Source organism: the organism of the source record quoted next, unplaced genomic scaffold, assembly GCF_019419815.1.
Source record: "Pyrus x bretschneideri cultivar Hongxiangsu unplaced genomic scaffold, Pyrus_bretschneideri_v1 Contig12, whole genome shotgun sequence".
Taxonomy (NCBI): Eukaryota; Viridiplantae; Streptophyta; class Magnoliopsida; order Rosales; family Rosaceae; genus Pyrus; species Pyrus x bretschneideri.
The window spans coordinates 4,247,695-4,268,457 of record NW_025999413.1 but is presented as its reverse complement, the minus strand read 5'-3'; the positions used below and the strand labels follow the sequence as shown (position 1 = coordinate 4,268,457).

The 20,763-nt window shown below is 40.7% G+C and overlaps 4 protein-coding genes, 1 non-coding gene and 1 pseudogene across 5 annotated transcripts; all 6 read right to left on the bottom strand.

Moving 5' to 3' along the window:
* Positions 1–106: 106 nt before the first annotated feature.
* On the bottom strand, positions 107–1,917 carry LOC103947785 (cinnamoyl-CoA reductase-like SNL6). Its single transcript, XM_009358742.3, has 5 exons — positions 1,664–1,917; positions 1,394–1,566; positions 1,083–1,274; positions 815–968; positions 107–634 (listed from the first exon to the last, which is right to left on the bottom strand). Exons 1-5 carry the CDS (start codon positions 1,875–1,877, stop codon positions 327–329), a joined length of 1,041 nt encoding a protein of 346 aa, XP_009357017.2. The 5' UTR covers positions 1,878–1,917; the 3' UTR covers positions 107–326.
* Positions 1,918–2,974: 1,057 nt separating this feature from the next.
* LOC103947786 (proline-rich receptor-like protein kinase PERK8) lies at positions 2,975–7,503 on the bottom strand. Its single transcript, XM_048577660.1, has 9 exons — positions 7,264–7,503; positions 6,635–7,223; positions 5,948–6,355; positions 5,537–5,623; positions 4,952–5,022; positions 4,611–4,687; positions 4,353–4,500; positions 3,624–3,785; positions 2,975–3,543 (listed from the first exon to the last, which is right to left on the bottom strand). The coding sequence occupies exons 1-9, from the start codon at positions 7,501–7,503 to the stop codon at positions 3,193–3,195; spliced, it is 2,133 nt and encodes a 710-aa protein (XP_048433617.1). The 3' UTR covers positions 2,975–3,192.
* LOC125474564 lies at positions 3,919–4,037 on the bottom strand. The gene has a single exon (XR_007256034.1). It is a non-coding gene; the product is annotated as a 5S ribosomal RNA (ribosomal RNA).
* A 3,998-nt stretch (positions 7,504–11,501) lies between the features above and the next one.
* LOC103947782 (probable endo-1,3(4)-beta-glucanase ARB_01444) lies at positions 11,502–14,785 on the bottom strand. Its single transcript, XM_009358736.3, is given in 2 exon segments — positions 11,502–13,052; positions 13,054–14,785. Coding segments are annotated over 2 exon segments (2,379 nt in total). The 5' UTR covers positions 14,404–14,785; the 3' UTR covers positions 11,502–12,023.
* A 1,477-nt stretch (positions 14,786–16,262) lies between these two features.
* On the bottom strand, positions 16,263–17,000 carry LOC103947869 (annotated as a pseudogene).
* A 950-nt stretch (positions 17,001–17,950) lies between these two features.
* LOC103947781 (probable endo-1,3(4)-beta-glucanase ARB_01444) lies at positions 17,951–20,528 on the bottom strand. Its single transcript, XM_009358735.3, has one exon. The coding sequence runs from the start codon at positions 20,264–20,266 to the stop codon at positions 18,068–18,070; it is 2,199 nt and encodes a 732-aa protein (XP_009357010.2). The 5' UTR covers positions 20,267–20,528; the 3' UTR covers positions 17,951–18,067.
* Positions 20,529–20,763: the final 235 nt, after the last annotated feature.

Here is a 20,763-nt window from a genome sequence, read left to right as displayed (position 1 = left end):
TTACTTTTCTACACACCTCTTGTTAATTCGTATCATTTGATCATCTTCAATTCACTCAATCTGATGGTTAAAAATTGAAAAATATGTGTAAAAATTAAAAAAAACGTGTGTGGATAGCACTACCTTTGCAATTACTTGCAACAAATGGGATGGCTAGTCTTGCACAAAGTATCCCATCCATCCAATCAAAAATAAGAAAGAAAGAAAAAAAAAACAAAAATGCTTTCACAGTATAACGAAGGGTACTCAATTATCAAGGACCAAGGAGCAATAATTTTGTTTTAGCTCTCTCTCTCTCTCTCTCATGATGCAGCCATGTGCCTCCACTACTTGCAAGACAACTTTTGTGAAGCTCCAATCAATCTGGCAAGCTTTGCATTACTAAGCATGCTTTGTAGTTCTTCATCTGTTTCTTCACCCAAGTCCTCAAGTCCTTCTCCTGATAACAACCCATGAATCTTCAATCCATTCTCTAACTCAATGGCTTCAGCCATTTTTGTTACAACCTTCCCAAAGCTGAGGTATCGCCCGCTGGCGCCATGGTCCATCGCTTCGTAAACGCAGACATGCGCCTTAGCCGCCTTCTTCACGTCATCCACAGCCAGGCGACCGTGTTTGAGCATTGTCCTGCCACCTATAGAAAGAGTGTAAAAACATGCAAAAATAAGTATTAGATGAGACGTTCTCTTATCACACAATCTGACATATTAAGTTGTTACTGCTAGTGTGGTCTCATATTAAACTGTCGAGACTATTTGGCAAGAGAATATGTCTCGTTTTTAAGATCATTGATATGCAGAACGAGAGAATTTGCCTTTGAGATATGGTATGGAAGTGGATATGTGAGCATTTGGATGAGATGCATCCATTAGGAGGCCAGGGCACACAGTAACAAGATTGACCTTCATTTCCTTGGACTTCCTCCAACAAGCCATCTCTGCTGTGGTCTTTCCTAGGGCTAACCAAAGCTATCAGTCAAAGTAAAATGATGAATTTGTTAAAAATATTATTTGGTGTGACCAATTAGCAAATACAAAATTCACTCAAAGGCCCTCAAAGTTTTTATATTTATATTTGCATACCTTGTTTTCTCTGCAGAATTCCACATTGGTCCAGCTATACTCATCAATGATCTTCTTTTCTTCATAGTTTTCACCTGTCCAGATGGCAGCAAGGAGAGATGAAGTGAAGATGCATCTCTTTGCATATGCTGCCCTCCCACAAGCTTCAATTACATTTCTTGCCCCTTCAGTTTCAAGAAATGCCATTTTTTCCTGATCAATAGTATAATATTCCGCAATACCTCAGAAAAGTATTATAAACTAGTCTAATCTACGAGGAGGTGAATCAAACTCGGTTCAAAGAAACGAGCACACTGCTTTGACAAACTTACTGAATAACCAGAGGTACCATGTGGATCAATAAAAGAGGAGGTGTGAAAAATTGCATGGCAACCTCTAAAGGCATCGCAGAGATTATCCAAATCACCCATCTTTGCCACAACCACGCACTCCAACTGGCTTATCTCTTCACCTCTCATTAGCTTCTTCATGTCCTCAAAATCCACTGCTCACAACACATAGTTTGAGAAAACAAAACCGAACATGGTAAGCCAAAAACGAAATTTCGAGGGTCATGCGCGAAATATAAACGGGGTACGTACCTTCATTTTGAATGGTTACTCGGACCAAATAACCCCGGGCCAATAGTGCTCTAACTATGTGAGAACCCAAGTGAGAATTCCCACTGGTCACACAAACCAGCCTCCTATCTCTTGCATCTAAACTGCAGCTGAATGCATTTTTGACACAAATTTTATGTTCCTCCCCCGAAGAGGACATCAAATGTTTTGGGACTTCCATTTCTTCCATTGCCATCTCTCTCTCTCTCTCTCTCTCTCTCTCTCTCTAAAGTTTCATGCAACACTAGATATAAACAACAACGGCAGCTCGAAAGTGATGCAGCTTCTATTTTTTGCGATGGTAGTTGGAGAAGATTAGATGAAAGCACGAGGGTAGTAAGTAAAGTGTGACGCTTCTCCGTTCGTCAAAATCCAACTTGGTTGTTGGTACATTTGGCAAACTTTGATTGGCCAAGAATCATACTCTTTGGAAAGTTGCAACTGCGTCCAGAATTTTTCATATTTTAAAAATAATACGGTTAAGCAAACAACTATATTTTATTCTAGATTTGTGGTTGAAGTGTCGCCCTGAATATAATGTTATTCCGTTTTTGCTTTTGACACAAGAAATGGAGTAAGAATCCTTGCATTCGGGGGATTATCAAATCAGATCTGTTCATCGTAAATTATACGGTTAAAAATTAGTATAAATTTTTTTTATTTAAAATTGAATATAAACAGTATCTGACGAAAACTGACCATACAATACACGATGAACGGATGTGATTGAAGGATTCCTAGGATCCACACAAAGAGGATCTGGCGAGGATCTCTTTCCAAGAAATGAATGTTAGATGGTGGGAGAATCGAACTTAAAATATTGATTAGATTAAGACTAACTGATTGAGATTGGTACTATAAATAGAATTTTCACCGTTAATGCATGTGGAGCTCACACCGTCCCACTTTATTTTGATCTTACGTATTAACTAAATGGCCAAAACAAAATATATACAAGTGTCGGTCATCAATAACTAGGATATAGGATATAGATTTCAACGTTAATGCATGCAGCAGTTTTCACCATTAATGCATGTGAAGCCCACAATCGTCCCATTTTATTTTGATCTTACGGCTTAACTAAACGGCTAAAAAAAAACATATACAAGTGCCAGTCATCTATAACTACGAGATAGAATATAGAATTCAATGAATGCAAGCAGGGCCCGCATTTTATCTTATCTTAATCTTAGCCACAGGGTCGAGGAGAAAAAAAATTTCAACTACTTGTATTATGACATTTGGTGTATCTGTACATTGAAAAACTATAATGCATGTATTTGGAGAGAAGGATAATTCAGATAAAATTATATATTTCAAATAAGATACATACAATATACTGTATCAATGAATCAAAATCACAAAAAGAATACAGAAATTGGGATCCTGTCAACAAAATCATGTTAGCAGAGAACACAAAAATAAATGGAAAATGATATGATTTGTGTAAGATTTACAAGAAATGAGCAACACAACACAGCCTACCCTGGCTCAAACAGTTGGTTGAACTCTCAGTTGTTCCATATCCCAGTTCTATCTACGGATATCGCGGTACTGGGGTTTCTCGGTTCTCTCTGGTCTCGACTCCAGCTGCTCTGAGTTTGATCCCCGTGCTCCTGAGAGTCTCTACTAGCCCAGCTTCTCTGATTTTGGTACCCTTGCTCTCGGGAGTCTCTACTCTTCCAGCTGCTCTGACTTTGATTGAAAAAACTCGTACTGTTGTCTTCACTGCCGAATGCCATCCTCTGAAACATTCTAATCTGTGCAGAGTGTTCTGCAGAATTAAAAATTTCGCTCTCGCCAGGTTTCATTCCATTACTGAGATCTGAGAATTCATCCAAGGAGTCGAAAGCCCTTACCACCTAGCATAGGGACAAAGATTATTAGTTCTCTGCAGTCGAAATAAAATGTGAGCAAGTGTCATGCAATATTCTGTAAATACCTGTCTCATTCGTGGCCTTTTCGTAGCTGAATGACGCACACACGCTGAAGCCGCCTCAATCATTCTAAACATTTCATTCTCGACGTAATTCTTTTCCAGCCTTGGATCTGCAAACCCTTCTAAGTCTTCACTTTCAAGTGCTTGACTAAGCAAAGGTCGAGCCTGCAGGAAAATTTAGATGTTATAATCTAGGACTTAACTGTGCTAGATAGAACCACAACAATCCATCAGAGTGTTAGCATACAACAACACAACACAACAAAGCCTTTTCCCACCAGGTGGGGTTGGCCGTGGGGGGATGCAACACGAGGACTTCCCATGAGGTCACCCATCCTAGTACTACTCTCGCCCAAACTCGCTTAACTTCGGAGTTCTGATGGGATCCGGTGCATGTGAGTTAGTATGATTGCATCCCAAGGATTCGACGTAAGATAGGAGTGTCGGCTATCTGACTATCAAAGTGTTAGCATCAAACAGGTAAAATCTCCACCTTAAACATGCCCAACGGAAAGCCACTTTTTTACTTCAGCCGTATGAGAATTCTCAGTTATTAGACTTGAGCCCTTTGAAATTCTAAGCACAACTCCGTAATTGATGGAAAAAGAAAAAAAAATCAGGAATTTAGCGAAAAGCGAAAAATAGTCTCATAATGATTGGCATAGACGCACTTTTGAAAAGAAATAACTTCCAATACCTACAGGGAGATATCAACAATGTTTATGAATTTACCCATTCAACTAGGCTCTCATCACCCAATGGCTGAGAAGAATCCACAGGTTTGCGACCTGTAATTAGCTCCAATAGCACAACACCATAAGAGTAAACATCAGACTTGTCCGTCAACTTTCCACTTGTTGCATATTCTGGCGCCATGTATCTGGAAAATCACACAATATCATTCATCAGAATATATAAAAAGCAAATGATGCCAACGGAAAGATTGAAGAAATGGAAAGGATCCTGATCCAAAAAAGTGAAGGTAACTACCCAAATGTTCCCATTACTCTTGTGGTCACATGAGTATTTGAATCCAATGCTAGCTTTGCAAGCCCAAAATCTGCAACCTGTTAACCAGTACAATTCGTCGTTAGAAGATTAATTGCTGTCAAATGATTAACAATCTGAGACAGGGAAAACGTGTTCTGGCTGCCAATTATTGTAAGAGGAAATTGTAGTCATTCCATGAATATATGATTATTAGGCTGCCAAAAAGGCTCTTACTTAAAAGGAGATGGAAATGCGCTTGTGTTGCAAGCACTAGAAGCAATCACTATAACTGCATAGAAGTGTTTTTATTTTTAAATTAAGGTTGTAACCGACTAACATACTTGAGCTTCAAAGTTGCTATCCAAAAGGATGTTTGACGACTTAATATCTCTGTGAATAATGCGGGGATGACCTGATAAACACATTTAAGACAAAATACTGTGAGAGGGAGAATTAGATCCTCAAAGGCATGCTGATAAATACAGCACTGGAGAAACAAACTTTGTATGGAAACAGCTAATCTTTATACATATAATATTTATTTCATTTATGCAAAGCACCAAACACTATTAAATTCCAGAAATAAGCTAGCTTGTTTTAAATACATCAATTGTCTTGACAACAAAGCATTCTTCCACAATTGTTAACGTCGTTTAGAGAGTTAAAAGCATTGGAAACTAACATGAGCTTTTATGTAGAGGACCTTAGTTTACACTATAATTTCTGTATGATTATTGACTAATGGCTGTTTCACATAGGATAAATAAAAAACTGTAACTTTGTATTTGACGGAAATTCTACTGTTCATTTAATTAAAAAATTAAGGAAAAACTGTCATTTCTGATTATGTGTTTGCACTCGATCAAACCAAGGTCGAGAAAAGTTGAATCCAAATTGAGAGTTCCAGAACAAAAGAAGAAACTCACAATCTTCATGTAAGTAAGCTATTCCACGAGCTGCACCAGCAGCAACCTTGACTCTGGTTGCCCAATCCAGGACTGGCATGCCCTCACCTGCAGCTTTCAAGAGAGGAAAGTTAGAAGAGGTACAATTTTGACAAGATACCAGCATGCAGAAGAGAATTACGCTTCAAATTTACTAATGCCCAAAATATTGCTTGATACATTATGCCGTGACTTTAAAAAATAAATTACCAAGCACCATGCGCAGCATTAGCAAGTTTATTGGCACAGGTTAATGTAGCCATCTTTAAGGACTATTAGTTAATAATTTAATTAAAAGACATCAATATTGGACACAACAGGATATAACACAAGCCCCCTATTTGGTTCCAGAACATTTTAGATTGGTCTTGCTTTCAAAATTAGAAGGCTTACCATGAAGATGGTAATGAAGAGTATCATTTGGAACGAAATCGTAGACAAGCAACCTTTGATGCTCGGATATACAGTAACCAACCAGGGAAACCAAATGGCGATGGTGTACTCGACTAATAATTTCAACTTCAGCTTTAAACTCACGCTCCCCTTGTCCCCCACCAATTTTGAGCTGTTTTACAGCAACTTCTCTTTCATCTTCCAAAACACCTTTGTATACACAACCAAATCCACCTTCGCCCAAAAGATTCTGTTTCGAAAACCCATTTGTGGCTTTGATTAGTTCTTCATATGTGAACCATGACTTTGAATTGTTAACGCCACCATCTGATTGTGCATACATGTAATCGCTGCCAGAACCATTTCCTACAAGGGGAGCTGGAGAATAGGGCTTAAGAAATGCCGAATCTGGAGAGCAGAAAAGGTTCCATTAATTCGAATCCAATTACTTCTAATATGCTTTTATACAATGTTAGAGCCTAAAGGCCGTATAAGAACTGACGGCCCTAAAAGAAAGTAGAACGGCAGAAATGAACAAGAAAATAAAGCAAGTTTTGAATAAGCAAGCTCATCCAGTTCGTATGGAACAGCTGCTAGAATTCCTTGTCAATGAAGCAAGTTTGAAAAAGTGTCAGCAAGCAAACAACAAAGTGACATAATTCAAGTAACGCATGCTCAATGTGTTACCTGAATTCTGGGATGAAGCAAATGGGGAGGGCATGTTGTAGGCAACATGTGCTCCAGCTCTTCTTCTCTTCTGCTTCTTTGCGAACCACACCCCCATTACAACAAGACTGAGCACTAGGAATCCAACTACAATTCCAATGGTCACAGCTCCTCCAGTGTCTAACCCTCCTTTATTTCCGGATGTGGCATTTGATGTTACATTGGCATCAGTGGTTGACCTTGCAGTTGGCTTCTGTGGTATGGTAGTGGGACTTGATGAATTACTGGGAGGAGGTGGTGATTGCACCGTGGATGCAGGGGGAGATTTATCAGCTGGTGCAGGAGCAGATTTGGAAGCAGATGGAGGAGGTGTACCAGTGGGGGATGAAGGAGATTTCTTCGGCGCTTCTCCTTGTGGTGGTGGTGGAGAATTGGACGAAGGTGGCGGGGACTCTGCGGATTTAGGTGGAGGTGAGGCTTCTGCAGGAGGTGTAGGGGAAGATTTGGGAGGGGGAGAACCTTCTGATGGAGGTGAAGACGCAACTGGAGGAGAGGCAGCTGGTGGAGAAGGTGGTGGTGCTGCTGGAGGAGGTGATGATGGGGGTGGTGCCTACGGTTGGAGAAGCAGTAGATGATGGGGGTGGAGCTGCAGGCGGCGAAGGTGGTGGTGAAGTTGGTGGCGGAGTTGACGGAGGTGGTGATGATTTTGGAGAGGGGGCAGCTGGTGATGCTGGAGGAGGAGATTGGGCAGGGGGAGGTGAAGCGTCAGAAGGGGTTGCAGTAGTTGTTGTGGTAGTTGAAGAATTTGATGGCGGTGGTGTTGTGGTATCAGATGAAGTCGGTGAGACCGCAGAAGGGGAAGAATTTGGAGAAGGTGAAGTTGAAGACATGTTTATGTGAAATTGAATGCTAAATTTTGCTACTTTTTTGGCTTTATTATATCAATTCCATCACCAAACTTTCCAAATTCAATCACAAAAATAGTCACTTATACTGGTATTTATACATCAGAGACCGTTGCATTACAAATATACAAATCCCAAATGTCAGAAAACCCTAATTCAAATTTTCCATGGCAAAATCCATTGCCTTCTTCAACTTCCTGACATTTTCCCAAAACTCCTGGAAAGTTTCAGATTAACCAAAATTCACAGAATCTAAGCACTACCCAGTTCACAAATCCCTCGAAAGAACAAATTTAACAACCAAAACCCCAAAATTTGAGCACAAACCAGATCAAAAAAGCCCACCATCTGCAAGCTTCAAGCTTTAAAACCCAGATTTATTACTACTACAACTACAAGCTTATAACTGTACAGGGAAAATGCAGCAATACAAATTGCCAAAACTGTTCTAAAACAAAACCCAGATGCTAAAAGCTCGAGCAAGTTCGTACCTATCTCGGAAATGGTGGAATCTTCGAATGCGGCAATGTTTTCCCAGAAAGCTTTGATATTTTATTGGGAAATGGTAAAGAGTTCAAGAAAAAAAAGGTGTAAACACCAAAACACGCTTAGTAAACGTGGGGGCGACTTCGGAAGGAGAGCGACTAGCGAGAGAGACTTCACATGCAGAGCGGCAGTTGGCAGCCAAAAACTATGATTGTAAAATTACTTGAGAGGAGAAGCACGGTCACAAATTTTATGCTTAGAATATGTAAACGCCTTCATTAGCTGTTCCTTCCTGTTTATATTTCTTGTTTTTGAATTTTAATTTTTTGCTCATTATTTTTTTCTGCTAATTGAATTTTAGTAATGTTCACGAAGATATTTCAAACTTTTACTTGATGTTCAAGTTTACTTCCGCAACTAAGGTGTACAGAAAACTTATATTTGATTATATTTTTCTTTTTCTTTTAAATTCAATTATATTGAAGAAATTGGCCAAAAAAAAAAATTATAATGAAGAACAACCCTTTCAAGCTTTAAATACTTGATTTTTAAGCAAAACTTTTTTTTAGGAACCTAGTGGTGCGAGAAAATTTTATTAAAATGAAAAAAAGTTACACCTAATCAACGGATATAAATATTACTTCTCATAAAATAAGAAAAATAAAATACATAAAAAGATAGGACATAAACCTTACTCTTTTTGAAAAGCGGCATACCAAAATGTGAAGACCAAAGAAGCCCTCAATTGGCTAATTTGTCAACAATTGCATTCCTTTCTTGATACGTATGAGAGGAAAACCATGTATTGCAACTGGGAAATGCGGTTTTTCCAACGAGTCCAAATCGATCAAGGAGGAGAATAGAAGAGTCATTTTCAAGCTATAAATTTGTCAACACCATGCATAAGACCTCAACAATGATAACAACACGAAACTCCACATAATAAAAAGTATGACAACTCAAGTTCAAAGAAAAACCACCAAAAATTTAACCTGTAGAATTTCGAAAAACCCCACCACAAGCTCAATTTTTAAGCAAAACGTATTGTGGGTGCTTCCATCCTAAATAGTAGCAGCACAAGTTTTTACATTTAGTCGTTCTTGCTTTTCCCTCCTTTTTTAAGCTATTCAAATTTGCACTTGTCGAGGACTTGTCCAACACCTTATGACACGAGTTGATAACAATCATGCATGTACCATAGCTTTTTCAAAGGAGCCACTTTTTTAAGAGGATTCTCAGCATGTCAAGTTCTAATAAATTTTCTTTATTTTGCATCGAATTAAATTACTTAGTCCACCATTTATGCGCGTTCCCGTCAATTCTTTTGAGTTTCACTTTTGCTAACCTACTTCCCATACAAAACAACAACTGAAAACGATTGTTAAAACCCAATAAGCTGATGAGCAAAATGAGGAATATGGAGGGGCTCGCACGGTCGCATATAAGATGTAAACAAGTGGATACACTGCTTGATTAATAAGATTTTCAATTTGTTACTTAGGTTAAAAACTTTTACAGTAAAAATATTACGTGACTGTGGTAATATTTCATCAACGGAGGTGAATATACAAAGTTTTTTTATGAAAAAAACAGAATAGTCAAATAACGAGGCCGCGTCGGACTTGAAACAATTAGTCAGCGCCAAAGCTTAAAATAAAGGATTAACAATAATTAGATAGATGAGGTGATTTAAATAAACAAATACTACGAGATCTCATTCCCTCATCACTCCCATGATGTCCGAATGTGCGAATGTTGATCAACGCCAATAAACAATTCTATAAAACCCAGCTTTTAACTTGTTTTATTTGTTTCATTTGCTATTGAGGTGAGAAGCATCTATATGGATTGGATTCACACATGTGGCATTACGTATTAATAATGCGTTGTTATGTGTAAGTTTTTGTATTAAGAGCAAGGATATCCTAGTAAAATAGGAGTGATTGTAATTGAAGATAAAATGAGAGAAAATCGGTTAAGATGATTTGGACACGTGAACTGAAGGCCTACAGATACTCTGTTTAGAAGATGCGACTATGAAACGAAGACTCGTAACAAAAGAGGTAGAGAAAACCTAGGAAGACTTTCAAAAAGACTATAGGAAAAGATATGAAATACTTGGAGCTAGCGGAAGACTTGGCACAAAACCGAGCACAATGACGGTATATGATTCATAGCCGACCCTACTTAGTGGCGTAGTGGGGTAAGACTTAGTTGTTGGTTGTGTGTAAGTTTTTGTTCTTAAATTAATAGGTTATAAATCGAGACAAAATAATAACAGTAAACCAGTTACATATAAGTTATTCTCGAAATTAAAAAGGAAGGCTTTTGTCTCTTGAGTTGTTTTATAAAGTGGTTTCGCTAATTAAATAATGCAAAGCCATCTCATAATCTTGAAATCTTCAACTCAAAGGCTTTGAAAGAGAGGTTTGTTGGTTGAGCTAATGACAGAATATGGCATGCAATGCAGGCATTCTCGTGGAGACAGGCTAACTGCAATGGTTCCTTCCTTACTCTCTAATTTTGTTTTATGTTGGTGGACAACTTAATGTGGCTTTTGCTTTGTCCTATAGCATAACAACACCATTCCAACAAGGGCATTGACCTAAAAATATTGCAACAAGGCCTTTTATATGAAAATGACATAATATTTGAAAAACATAGATACACTAGGATTTGAATATGCAACTTGAGTTTTGAGATATAATTTTGACTTTTAGGATCTATAAATTAATTTTCTTTACTTATGGTTATGACTACGACATTTGATTATGAATTTTTGTCAGTGTAAAATATACAATGATGATGATAAGTGGTGATATTTAGAATGAATAATGATGGTTGTGAGGCTCACGTTAACTCTAAAGATGAATGGTGGCAATGACAATAACAACATAACAAGTTTTGTAAATGAGTTCGTGAAAAATTCAATATTCTAAACTACCAAAGTCTATATGCAGGAGGGTGCGGACTCAATTGCAAGAGACCGACATAGTGCCCTGATCAACTAGCCTAATTCACATATGTGACTTAAGACTAAATCTCACACTCATTAGTGTACTTAAAAAAAAAAATCGATATACTCAAACGAAGAAGAAGAAAAAAAGTTTTAGCTAGTAGCACTTCAAAACTAGTGATATTCCTCTCAATTTATAAGTGAAAGGTCTCAACTTCGAATTTCATAAATGACGAATTTGATACCTAATTGTGGTTAACGTATTTAGCTCAAGTCCACCTTGATGTCATTGTATTAAATAAATAATGAATTTATTATTCAACTTAAAATGGGGAAATTCTTATGGGCTATGGACAAATGGGCTTTATCAATGTTGAACTCCTCCAAGCCTCCAACAACTTTGTAACCCAATTATCGTTTTGGGCCATACAAACCGGCGGCTAATGACCCAAATGACCGCGGAATCCCATTCCCAACGGCACAAACCGCGTACTTAAACGCGCGCACTTCCAAATTTCTCCGTCTCCCTTTCTCTCCAACTCCAACTCCGATTTCTCAGCTGAGGTACGCCCTTCTTCTTCCTCCGTATCTAATTCACTAATTTCGACCTCATTTTCTGTAATCTGCTTTCGCATCCGATATATGGTTTCTCTTTTGTTTTCGTCGAATATCGAATTCATGTTCGCCGCGTTTTGTTTGCTTGGTTGCTGAGAAAATGTCCCAAGGAAAAAAATGAACGCATATATGTATGTGTGTGTGAGATGGATGAGCGATTCAACGGAATGCCTCCTCTTCGACATCATTGCGCGTCAAATCTACAGTTTCAAGTACTTGCGTTTGAAACCTGCACGCACCGTTGTGTCAATGTTTCTTGACATGAAAGTCATGTAAAATGATATATTTCCGAAAAGCAGTTGGTTTCAACAATAACAGGTAAATACAACAGATCGAAATAGATAGAAAGTTCTCAATTCGGAAGAAAGAACAAATGTATGTCAATCAAAACATGATAGTAAATATAACGGAGAACGAAATCACAATCACAAATTACAATGCAACAAGTTTAATGATAAAGCCCGGACCAGGAAACATTATGTCCAAGTCCGACTTCCTGTCCTTCCTTTCCTCTGCTGTGGATCCACCACAAAAGATTTGTAAGCGAGTTACCATCATCGTGACCACTCAAGTTCTTTATCTTCCCCAAAGCGCCTTCTCTGTCATAAATCCCTTCCAAGGCATAGACAAAGCCTTTCCATCCTTCCCCTACTCCCTCCCTACTCAAAGACGGTAGTGTCCACGTCACAAGATCCCTAATAAAGCCAACATCTGAAAACAAGGCCTCAGTGATCGGTAATAGAGGTAGCATCTGAATTCCAAGCCTGCACTCTTTCCACTCTGAAGGAGCGAAACAAACTGCGCTGTCCCTCTTGTTACTCCATAGAACTCCAACCAAGCGATTTTCCCTTGTGAAATCCTGCTCATACATGTTACTTCCCTCTTTTACGTGCCACCACATTTGGGCTGCCCGAATCTCCAAAGCCGCAAGCATTGATCCTGTGGCCACAAGATGGGTGTCTCCATAAACTAAGCCCAACAATGCAGCTGAATAGTACGCATTCACTGCCTCACTTGTGCTCTCCTGATTACGACCATCTGCAGACTCATTTAACCCGCTTCTCCACGAGTGTAATTTGTAAAAATCAAAGCACCTTATGCGCGGATAATGCGAATCTGAATGCCTGCCTACCGTCAAATAATCAGCAGTGAGCGAATACGCTTGAGCCCGATACTTCCTCCCCCAAGCAGGATCAATTTTTGCAAGCACTGAAATCCCATAAACAAAGTACCCCAGATGATAATGGTGACCACTATAAAGTCCAAACCCAAAATCTGCACCAGAATCGGTTGCTCCTTGTTTTGTGACAATGCCACCCCATTTCTTGTCATACAAGAAACCATTTCCCCCAAAAGTTCCAGCCAGCCATGGCTCAATCGTTTCCTTCAAGAACTTCCTAATTGTCGGAATCACATCAAGATGAGCCACCTCCTCTGCAATCAAAGCCAGCCTCGCGGCCCTCGCGATCAATTTTCCAGTAAAAGTACGAAGATTTTGTAGCTATCCCACTGGAATTCAGCTCCCCAACATCCTTAACAAGTGCAGAAACAATTTCAGCATACGACTCTTCTCCAACACCTCGATTCGAATGCCAGGTGATCAAAATAGGGTCGAGTTTCAGCGACCATGAATCGCCAACAACGCCAACAAGATCCCCATCAATGCTCTTGACCTTGAAATCCTCCAAAACAGTGACGTCAGAATCCTCGTGGGAGAGAAGCTGGAGGTGCAGAGGATGAGCAAGCATGAGCAAATCGCCCGATCCTTTCTTCTCCCATTTGTACTCCAAAGCAAACGGCTTTGTGAAAACCGCTTCGCCGGAAACCGGGTAGCAAGGACTGACCGGGTCAAGGGTCGCCTCGAATTTCGGATCCGAATCCGGCAATATCGCAATCCGAACAATCCCAGAAAACTCATTGGAGGTGATCGGTGACAGGCAGTTGGTTGCCAAATCGATCGGGGAAGAAGTGTATACAAGCCATGTCTGATTGTTACTGAGCTTGATGGTGTATTTTGTCTTTGAGTCGTTTGGTGAACACGAGAGCATTGAGTGGATGGTGGAGATTGAAAGAGAGGTGGCGTTGGAAACAGAGCAGGTGATGAATGGGCTGCCGCGGACGAGGTAGAAGCTGAGGTTGGAGGAGGGGAAGTCCAATGTGACGCTGAGGTCGTTGAAGGAGGAGATTTTGTGGGGTTGTGGAGAATCGGGTTTTTGGGTGGCGGAAATGGCGAGATCGGCGGTGAAGATTTGGTGTATGAAGGCGGAGGTGGAGGAGCAAGATGGGTAGGAGATGGTTAGGGTGGCGGAGGAGGATTTGACGGCGTAGGGGTGGATGTATACGGGTTGGTCGCCGTTTTTGAGAGCGAAGTTTTGGAAGAAGGACTCGGTGGGGAGAGGGGATGAGAGGAGGTCTTGGGAGAAGAAGTTTGATGGGTCGGGTAGGACGGTGGATTGGGTTTCGGGGAAGAGGAATGAGGCGGCGGCCGCGGGTGGTCTGAGAGTTTGCTGCGGCGGTGGTGACTTGGTTTGGGATTCTTCTTCCGGAGGTGGTGACGACAGGGTTTGGGATTCTTCTTCCGGAGGTGGTGATCCCATGGTTTCGGATTCATCTTCCGCATGTGGTGATGATGGATCGGCTGTTGGCGACACGGTTTCGGATTCTTCTTCCGGAGGTGGTGATGATGGATCGGCTGTTGGCGACATGGTTTCGCATTCATCTTCTGCATGTGGTGATGATGGAGCGGGTGGCGACGTGGTTTCGGATTCTTCTTCCGGAGGTGGTGATGACATGGTTTGGGATTCTTCTTCCGGAGGTGGTGACGACATGGTTTGGGATGGATATGAAGACGGAGGGGGTGGTGGTTTATAGGGATTTTTCTTGGCGAAGCTAAGTCAACTGAAGCACATGGGTTTGTTTTATGCACGAAGCTCGGATCACCATCCCGATAACATAGATTGGACTGAAATATCATTCGAACTTTGGACGATGGTGGGAAATTGGGCAGGAGCCATGGGGAGGGATGCTAGGAGAAAATGGTGGGGGTTTTTTTAGCAGTTAGTTACCAACACAAGGAGGAAGAAGACCTTTAGTTTCTGTGCATGGGATGGGACGTGGGAGAATTGCAAGATATCCATAAGTAGTTTGATTCGAAGAAAGGGATACCAATGACAAATGTGGGAATTAAGGAGTAGGATTCTCTCCTCTATTTTTTTTTCTTTCTCCTTCTCTCCCCTCCTATTTGAATGGTCAAGATTAAGCCACGTCAACATCATATATTAATTTTTTATAGCAAGAGAAAGACAAAATAAGAGAATGTGAGAGGAGGGAATGGAATTCAAGTTCAATTAAGAATGCTTCATACGCAAGCAACTATATGACTTATAGGTAGCTAGTATAACTCACCTTTTAAACACGTAACAAGCATTTATTTGAGGGAGTTTTAACGAAACACTTCTGATACTGTTCATTTTTAACGAAAAACCACATTTTTATCTTTCCCTGACATTATTCATTACACCTTTATTTATCATTTTTTTTTTTATTAAAACTAGTTTTTTTGGACTTTTCGTTAGTTTTTCTTTTATTTTTAACGAGTTACGTCCCTAAGATTATGTATTGGATGCAAAAAAAAATCTCCCTTCATACATACGTGACATTAGAAAGCTACAGAGCTTTTTTACAACTGGCATTTATGTTCAATTCCTTTCTTGATATCTGAAAGAAAAAAGATGTAAATGCAACATAAATTTGTGTATAATAACACGTTATCGAGGACATATAAAAATGAAGATATATTTCATAACCAGATTAATTAAATATTAGATGTGATGTCCTCGTATTAAGAGAAACATGCAAATAGATTTCACATAGAGAAACTAACCAAAGACACACAATCGTTTAGTAGAACAAAAGAAAATTCAACATCACAGTAGCATGCCCAAAGGAAACCTCAGAAGTGCTCAACCAAAATAAACAAAAAACATCCAATATTGTCTTCTCTCTTCCTTCCTTCCCTCTCTTAATCGCTTCTATGTACAATAGTTAAGGTTGAGCTAGGGTTGAGATTTGGGTTCTATCACACACTATTATTCCTCGTAAAATCTCCCTCGTACATCCTTTCTCTCTCTCTTTTACGTGCCACCAAACCTTCGTTGCATGCATTTCCAATGCCGCAAGCACTGATCCTGTAGCAACAAGATCGTCATGTCCCTACGTTAACCCATCAATGCGGCTGAGTAGTACGCATTCAGTGCCTCGCTTGCGCTCTCTTGATTACGCCCGTCCCAGAATTCAGTTAACCCTCCTGCCCACGAGTGTAACATAAACATATCAAAGCATCTCAAACGTGGATAATTTGAGCTTGATTGCTTGCTTCCCAAGTTAATAAAATCCATCGCCATTGAATAAGCTTGAGGTCTATACTTACTCCCCCATTCTGGATCAATCTTCGCAAGCACCGAAATGGCATAAACAAAGTACCCTAGATGAATTGAGAGAGCTAACTGATGAGTCAATTTCATATTATATATTTTATCCCGTTCTTAGTATGTTTTGGTAGAATTTTGATATTTTGATTTATATTTTCAATGTAGGACATTCGACTTCTTCTTGAGCAAAAAGTGGCCAAATGAACGAATTTTGGAGTGATTCCAATTGAAGGATGTTCATGTGTCCCTTGGCTTGTTCATGCCAAAATTTGGGATTTTTCTCTAACATCTTTACATAGTGCAGAAATGATTTTGGTATACGAATCCTCATTGACACCTCTGATTGAATGCCAACTGATCGAAATAGGGCTTGGATTCAAAACCCACGAATTGCCAACAACGCCTACAAGATCACCATCAACGCTTTTGTACTTCAAATCATTCAAAACAGTTGCATTACTTTCATCAACAGAGAGAAGCTGCAGGTGGAGGGTATGAGCAAGCATATTATCAAATCCCCACACCCCTTCGTTTCCCACTTATACTCCAAACAAGACTGTTTTTTGAAAGCTCCATTGCCGGAAACCGGGTAGCAAGAACTGAACTTGTCTAGAAACGACTCGGATTTTGGATTAGAACCCGGCAACATAGCAATCCGGATGATCCCAGAAAACCCACCAGAAGTTACGAGTTTGTGTCGCTGGTAAGTTTCAAGTTGATTGCTGAGGAGGCATATAGAAGCCACGTTTGGTTGTTGATCTCGATTTTGTATTTGGTACGTGAGTTGTTGGAACAAGAACACGAGAGAAAAGCACGGACGGTTGGGATTGAAAGTTGAGTAATAGGGTTAGAGACAGAGCAGGTGACGTAAGGGCTCCCGCGGACGAGGAAGCAGCGGAGATTGGAGGGGATGTCCAATGTGGCCCGAGATCGCTGAAGGAAGAGATGACATGGTTTTTGGGAGTGTTTTGTTTGGTCTTGTGTGTGACGGACATGGTGACGCCAGCAAAGCTGACGTGGTATGTGAGAGAGAAGTTGGAGAAGCGAAGAGATCGTGAAATTTTTCATTGTGACCGGAACATGAAGATACACCACGTGTTTTTATATAAGTGGTGGAAAATTTTATTTTTTATGTTATTAACTTTTTTAGCATACATATCCTACAATTTGTATAATGATACGTAATGTACCTTCCTATGTTCCCGTCACAATTAAAAATTTCTCCTCGAAGAGATCGAAAGCCAAATTCATGACCGTTTTGATTTGCAAGGGACTGTTCAGTTCATATGTATTCTAGAGATCCTTGGCGTTTCTTTTCATGTGGTGTCTATGCAGCTTCTTCCAGAGCTTTTCCAATTGCCGGCAATTTTTTTTTCAATTCTTTTCATGTTCAACTTTGATTCTACCATAAAACCGATTGAAAATATAAGAAATAATTCAACAATTCTTTATTAGCACATATGAGTCCCTTATTTCTCCGATGTGGGATTCACTCACAAACACCATGAATGTTGGTGAAGATTTGTTTAGGTTTTCAACGAGAGATTGAAAGGAAGATGAAGCTAGGATTTCAGAGAATGCACAAGGATGAAAATGGAGTTCGTTGCTCCTTCGATCTCATTGGATTTGCGGCTACAAAGCGGTGTTAAACCAGAACACTGCACTTGGATTCTTTAAACTTCTCTGGGATTAGGACCTGCAGCAATGCTTATACTTCAAAAATAGCAGTGTTAGGGTGGCGTTTGTAGGGCGATTCTCATCCGAGACCTTGTTCAGGTTCTGTGAGTTTCTAATGGCTTTTGTGTTCGGTTCTGTTCATGCTTTGAAAGAAAAAACCTTGTAGTTCTCGATCTTCAAAATTTCAGAATTCGATTCCCATGTTGCGTCAATGTTTCTTGACATTAAAGTCATCTAAAATATGATGCATGGTTTCAACGATAACAGGTAAATAAAACGGGATCGAAATAGATAGAAAGCTCAGAACAAATGTAGGTCAATCGAAACACGACAGTAAATACAACAGAGAAGGAAATCACTATCACAAATTGTAATGCAACCAAATTTAATGATAGTGCCTAGACCAGCAAATGTTATGTCCAAGTCCGAATTCCGCTTCCTCCTCTCCTCTGCTGTGGATCCACCACAAAAGATTTGTAAGCGAGTTACCATCATCGTAAACATTCAAGTTCCTTATCTTCCCCAAAGCGCCTTCTTTGTCATAAATCCCTTCCAAGGAATAGACAAATCCTTTCCATCCTTCTCCTACTCCTTCCCTACTCAAAGCCGGTAGTGTCCACTTCACAAGATCCCTAACAAAGCCAGCATCTGAAAACAAGGCCTCAGTGATCGGCAATAGCGGTAGCAACTGAATTCCAAGTCTGCACTCTTTCCACTCCGGAGGAGCGAACCAAAGTCCGCTGTCCCTCTTGTTATTCCATAAAACTCCAACCAAGCGATTTTCCCTTGTGAAATCCTCCTCATACATGTTACCTCCCTCTTTTACGTGCCACCACATTTGCGCTGCCTGAATCTCTAAAGCTGCAAGCATTGATCCTGTGGCCACAAGATGGGTGTCTCCATAAGCTAATCCCAATAATGCAGCTGAATAGTAGGCATTCACTGCCTCACTCGTGCTCTCCTGATTACGACCATCTGCAAACTCAGTTAACCCGCCAGCCCACGAGTGTAATTTGTAAAAATCAAAGCACCGTAAGCGTGGATAATGCGAATGTGATCGCCTACCTACCGTCAAATAATCAGCAGCAAGCGAATAAGCTTGAGCCCGATACTTCCTCCCCCAAGCAGGATCAATTTTCGCAAGCACTGAAATCCCATAAACAAAGTACCCCAGATGATAATGGTGATCATTATAAATTCCAAACCCAAAATCTGCACCAGAATCGGTTGCTCCTTGTTTCGTGACAATGCCACCCCATTTCTTGTCATACAAGAAACCATTCCCCCCGAAAGTTCCAACCAGCCACGGCTCAATCGTTTCCTTCAGGAACTTCCTAATCGTCGGAATCACATCGAGATAAGCCACCTCCTCTGCGATCAAAGCCAGCCTTGCCGCCCTTGCGATCAATTTTCCATAAAAGTACGAAGATGTTGTAGCTATCCCACTCGAATTCAGCTCCCCTACATCCTTAACAAGTGCAGAAACAACTTCAGCATACGAACCTTCTCCAACACCTCGACTCGAATGCCAGGTGATCGAAACAGGGTCGGGTTTCAGCGCCCACGAATCGCCAACAACGCCAACAAGATCCCCATCAATGCTCTTGAACTTGAAATCCTCCAAAACCGTGACGTCACAATCCTCGCCGGAGAGAAGCTGGAGGTGCAGTGGATGAGCAAGCATGAGCAAATCACCCCATCCTTTCTTCTCCCATTTGTACTCCAAAGCAAACGGCTTTGTGAAAACCGCTTCGCCGGAAACCGGGTAGCAAGAGCTGAACCGGTCGAGGATCGCCTCAAATTTCGGATCCGAATCCGGCAATATCGCAATCCGAACAATCCCAGAAAACCCATTGGAGGTGATCAGTGACAGGCCGCTGGTTGTCAAATCCATCGGGCAAGAAGTGTATACAAGCCATGTCTGATTGCTATTGAGCTTGATGGTGTATTTGGTCTTTGAGCCGTTTGATGAACACGAGAGGATTGCGTGGATGGTGGAGATTGAAAGAGAGGTGGAGTTGGAAACAGAGCAGGTGATGAATGGGCTGCCGCGGACGAGGAAGAAGCGGAGGTTGGAGGAGGGGAAATCCAATGTGACGCTGAGGTCGTTGAAGGAGGAGATTTTGTGGGGTTGTGGGGAACCGGGGTTTTGAGCGGCGGAGACGGTGAGATCGGCGATGAAGATTTGGTATATGAAGGCGGAGGTGGAGAAGCGAGATGGGTAGGAGATGGTTAGGGCGGCGGAGGAGGATTTGACGGCGTAGGGGTGGAAGTATTCGGGTTGGTCGCCGTTTTTAAGGACGAAATTTTGGAAGAAAGAGTTGGTGGGGAGAGGGGATGAGAGGAGGTTTGGGGAGAAGAAGTTTGACGGGTCGGGGAGGACGGTGGATTGGGTTTGGGGGAAGAGGAATGGGTCGGCGGTGGCGGGTGGCCTGAAAGTTTGTTGCGGCGGTGGCGACATGGTTTGGGATTCTTCTTCCGGAGGTGGTAATGATGGAAATGAAGATGGAGGGGGTGGTGGTTTGTAGGGATTTTTTTTGGGTTTTACCAAGGTTTTGACCTTCCTTTTCACTTTTTTCAACATTGTATGGTATGATAGTAAGTTCAGGATTTAAATGCTGAACGCGTAACAAATAAATTTTAAATTAAAGACATCGATAATAATGCAAACCTGAGCGAAATTAAGTTGACTGTAGTATGCCGATAATATGGATTAGATCGAAAATCCTTTGAATTAAATAATCACAAGAAAATAAAAGGATTTTGGATGATTTGGTGGAATTGGGTAGGAGCCAAGAGGAGGAAGCTAGGAGGAAATGGTGGGGTGTTTTCTAGCAGTTAGTTACCAAACAAGAAGGAAGAAGAACTTTAAATATATTGGGAAATTTGGAATCCGGATGGGACTTGGGAGGATTGCAAGATATCCAAAAGTACTTTGATTCGAAGGAAGGGATACCAAAAACAAATGTGGGATCTCAGAATACTTCATAGGCAAGCAAATATATGACTTACTGGGTGGTCTTGAGCCTCGATTTTTGTTTGTTGTAGACTTTGCATAACTTCAAAAATTGTAATTCAAAA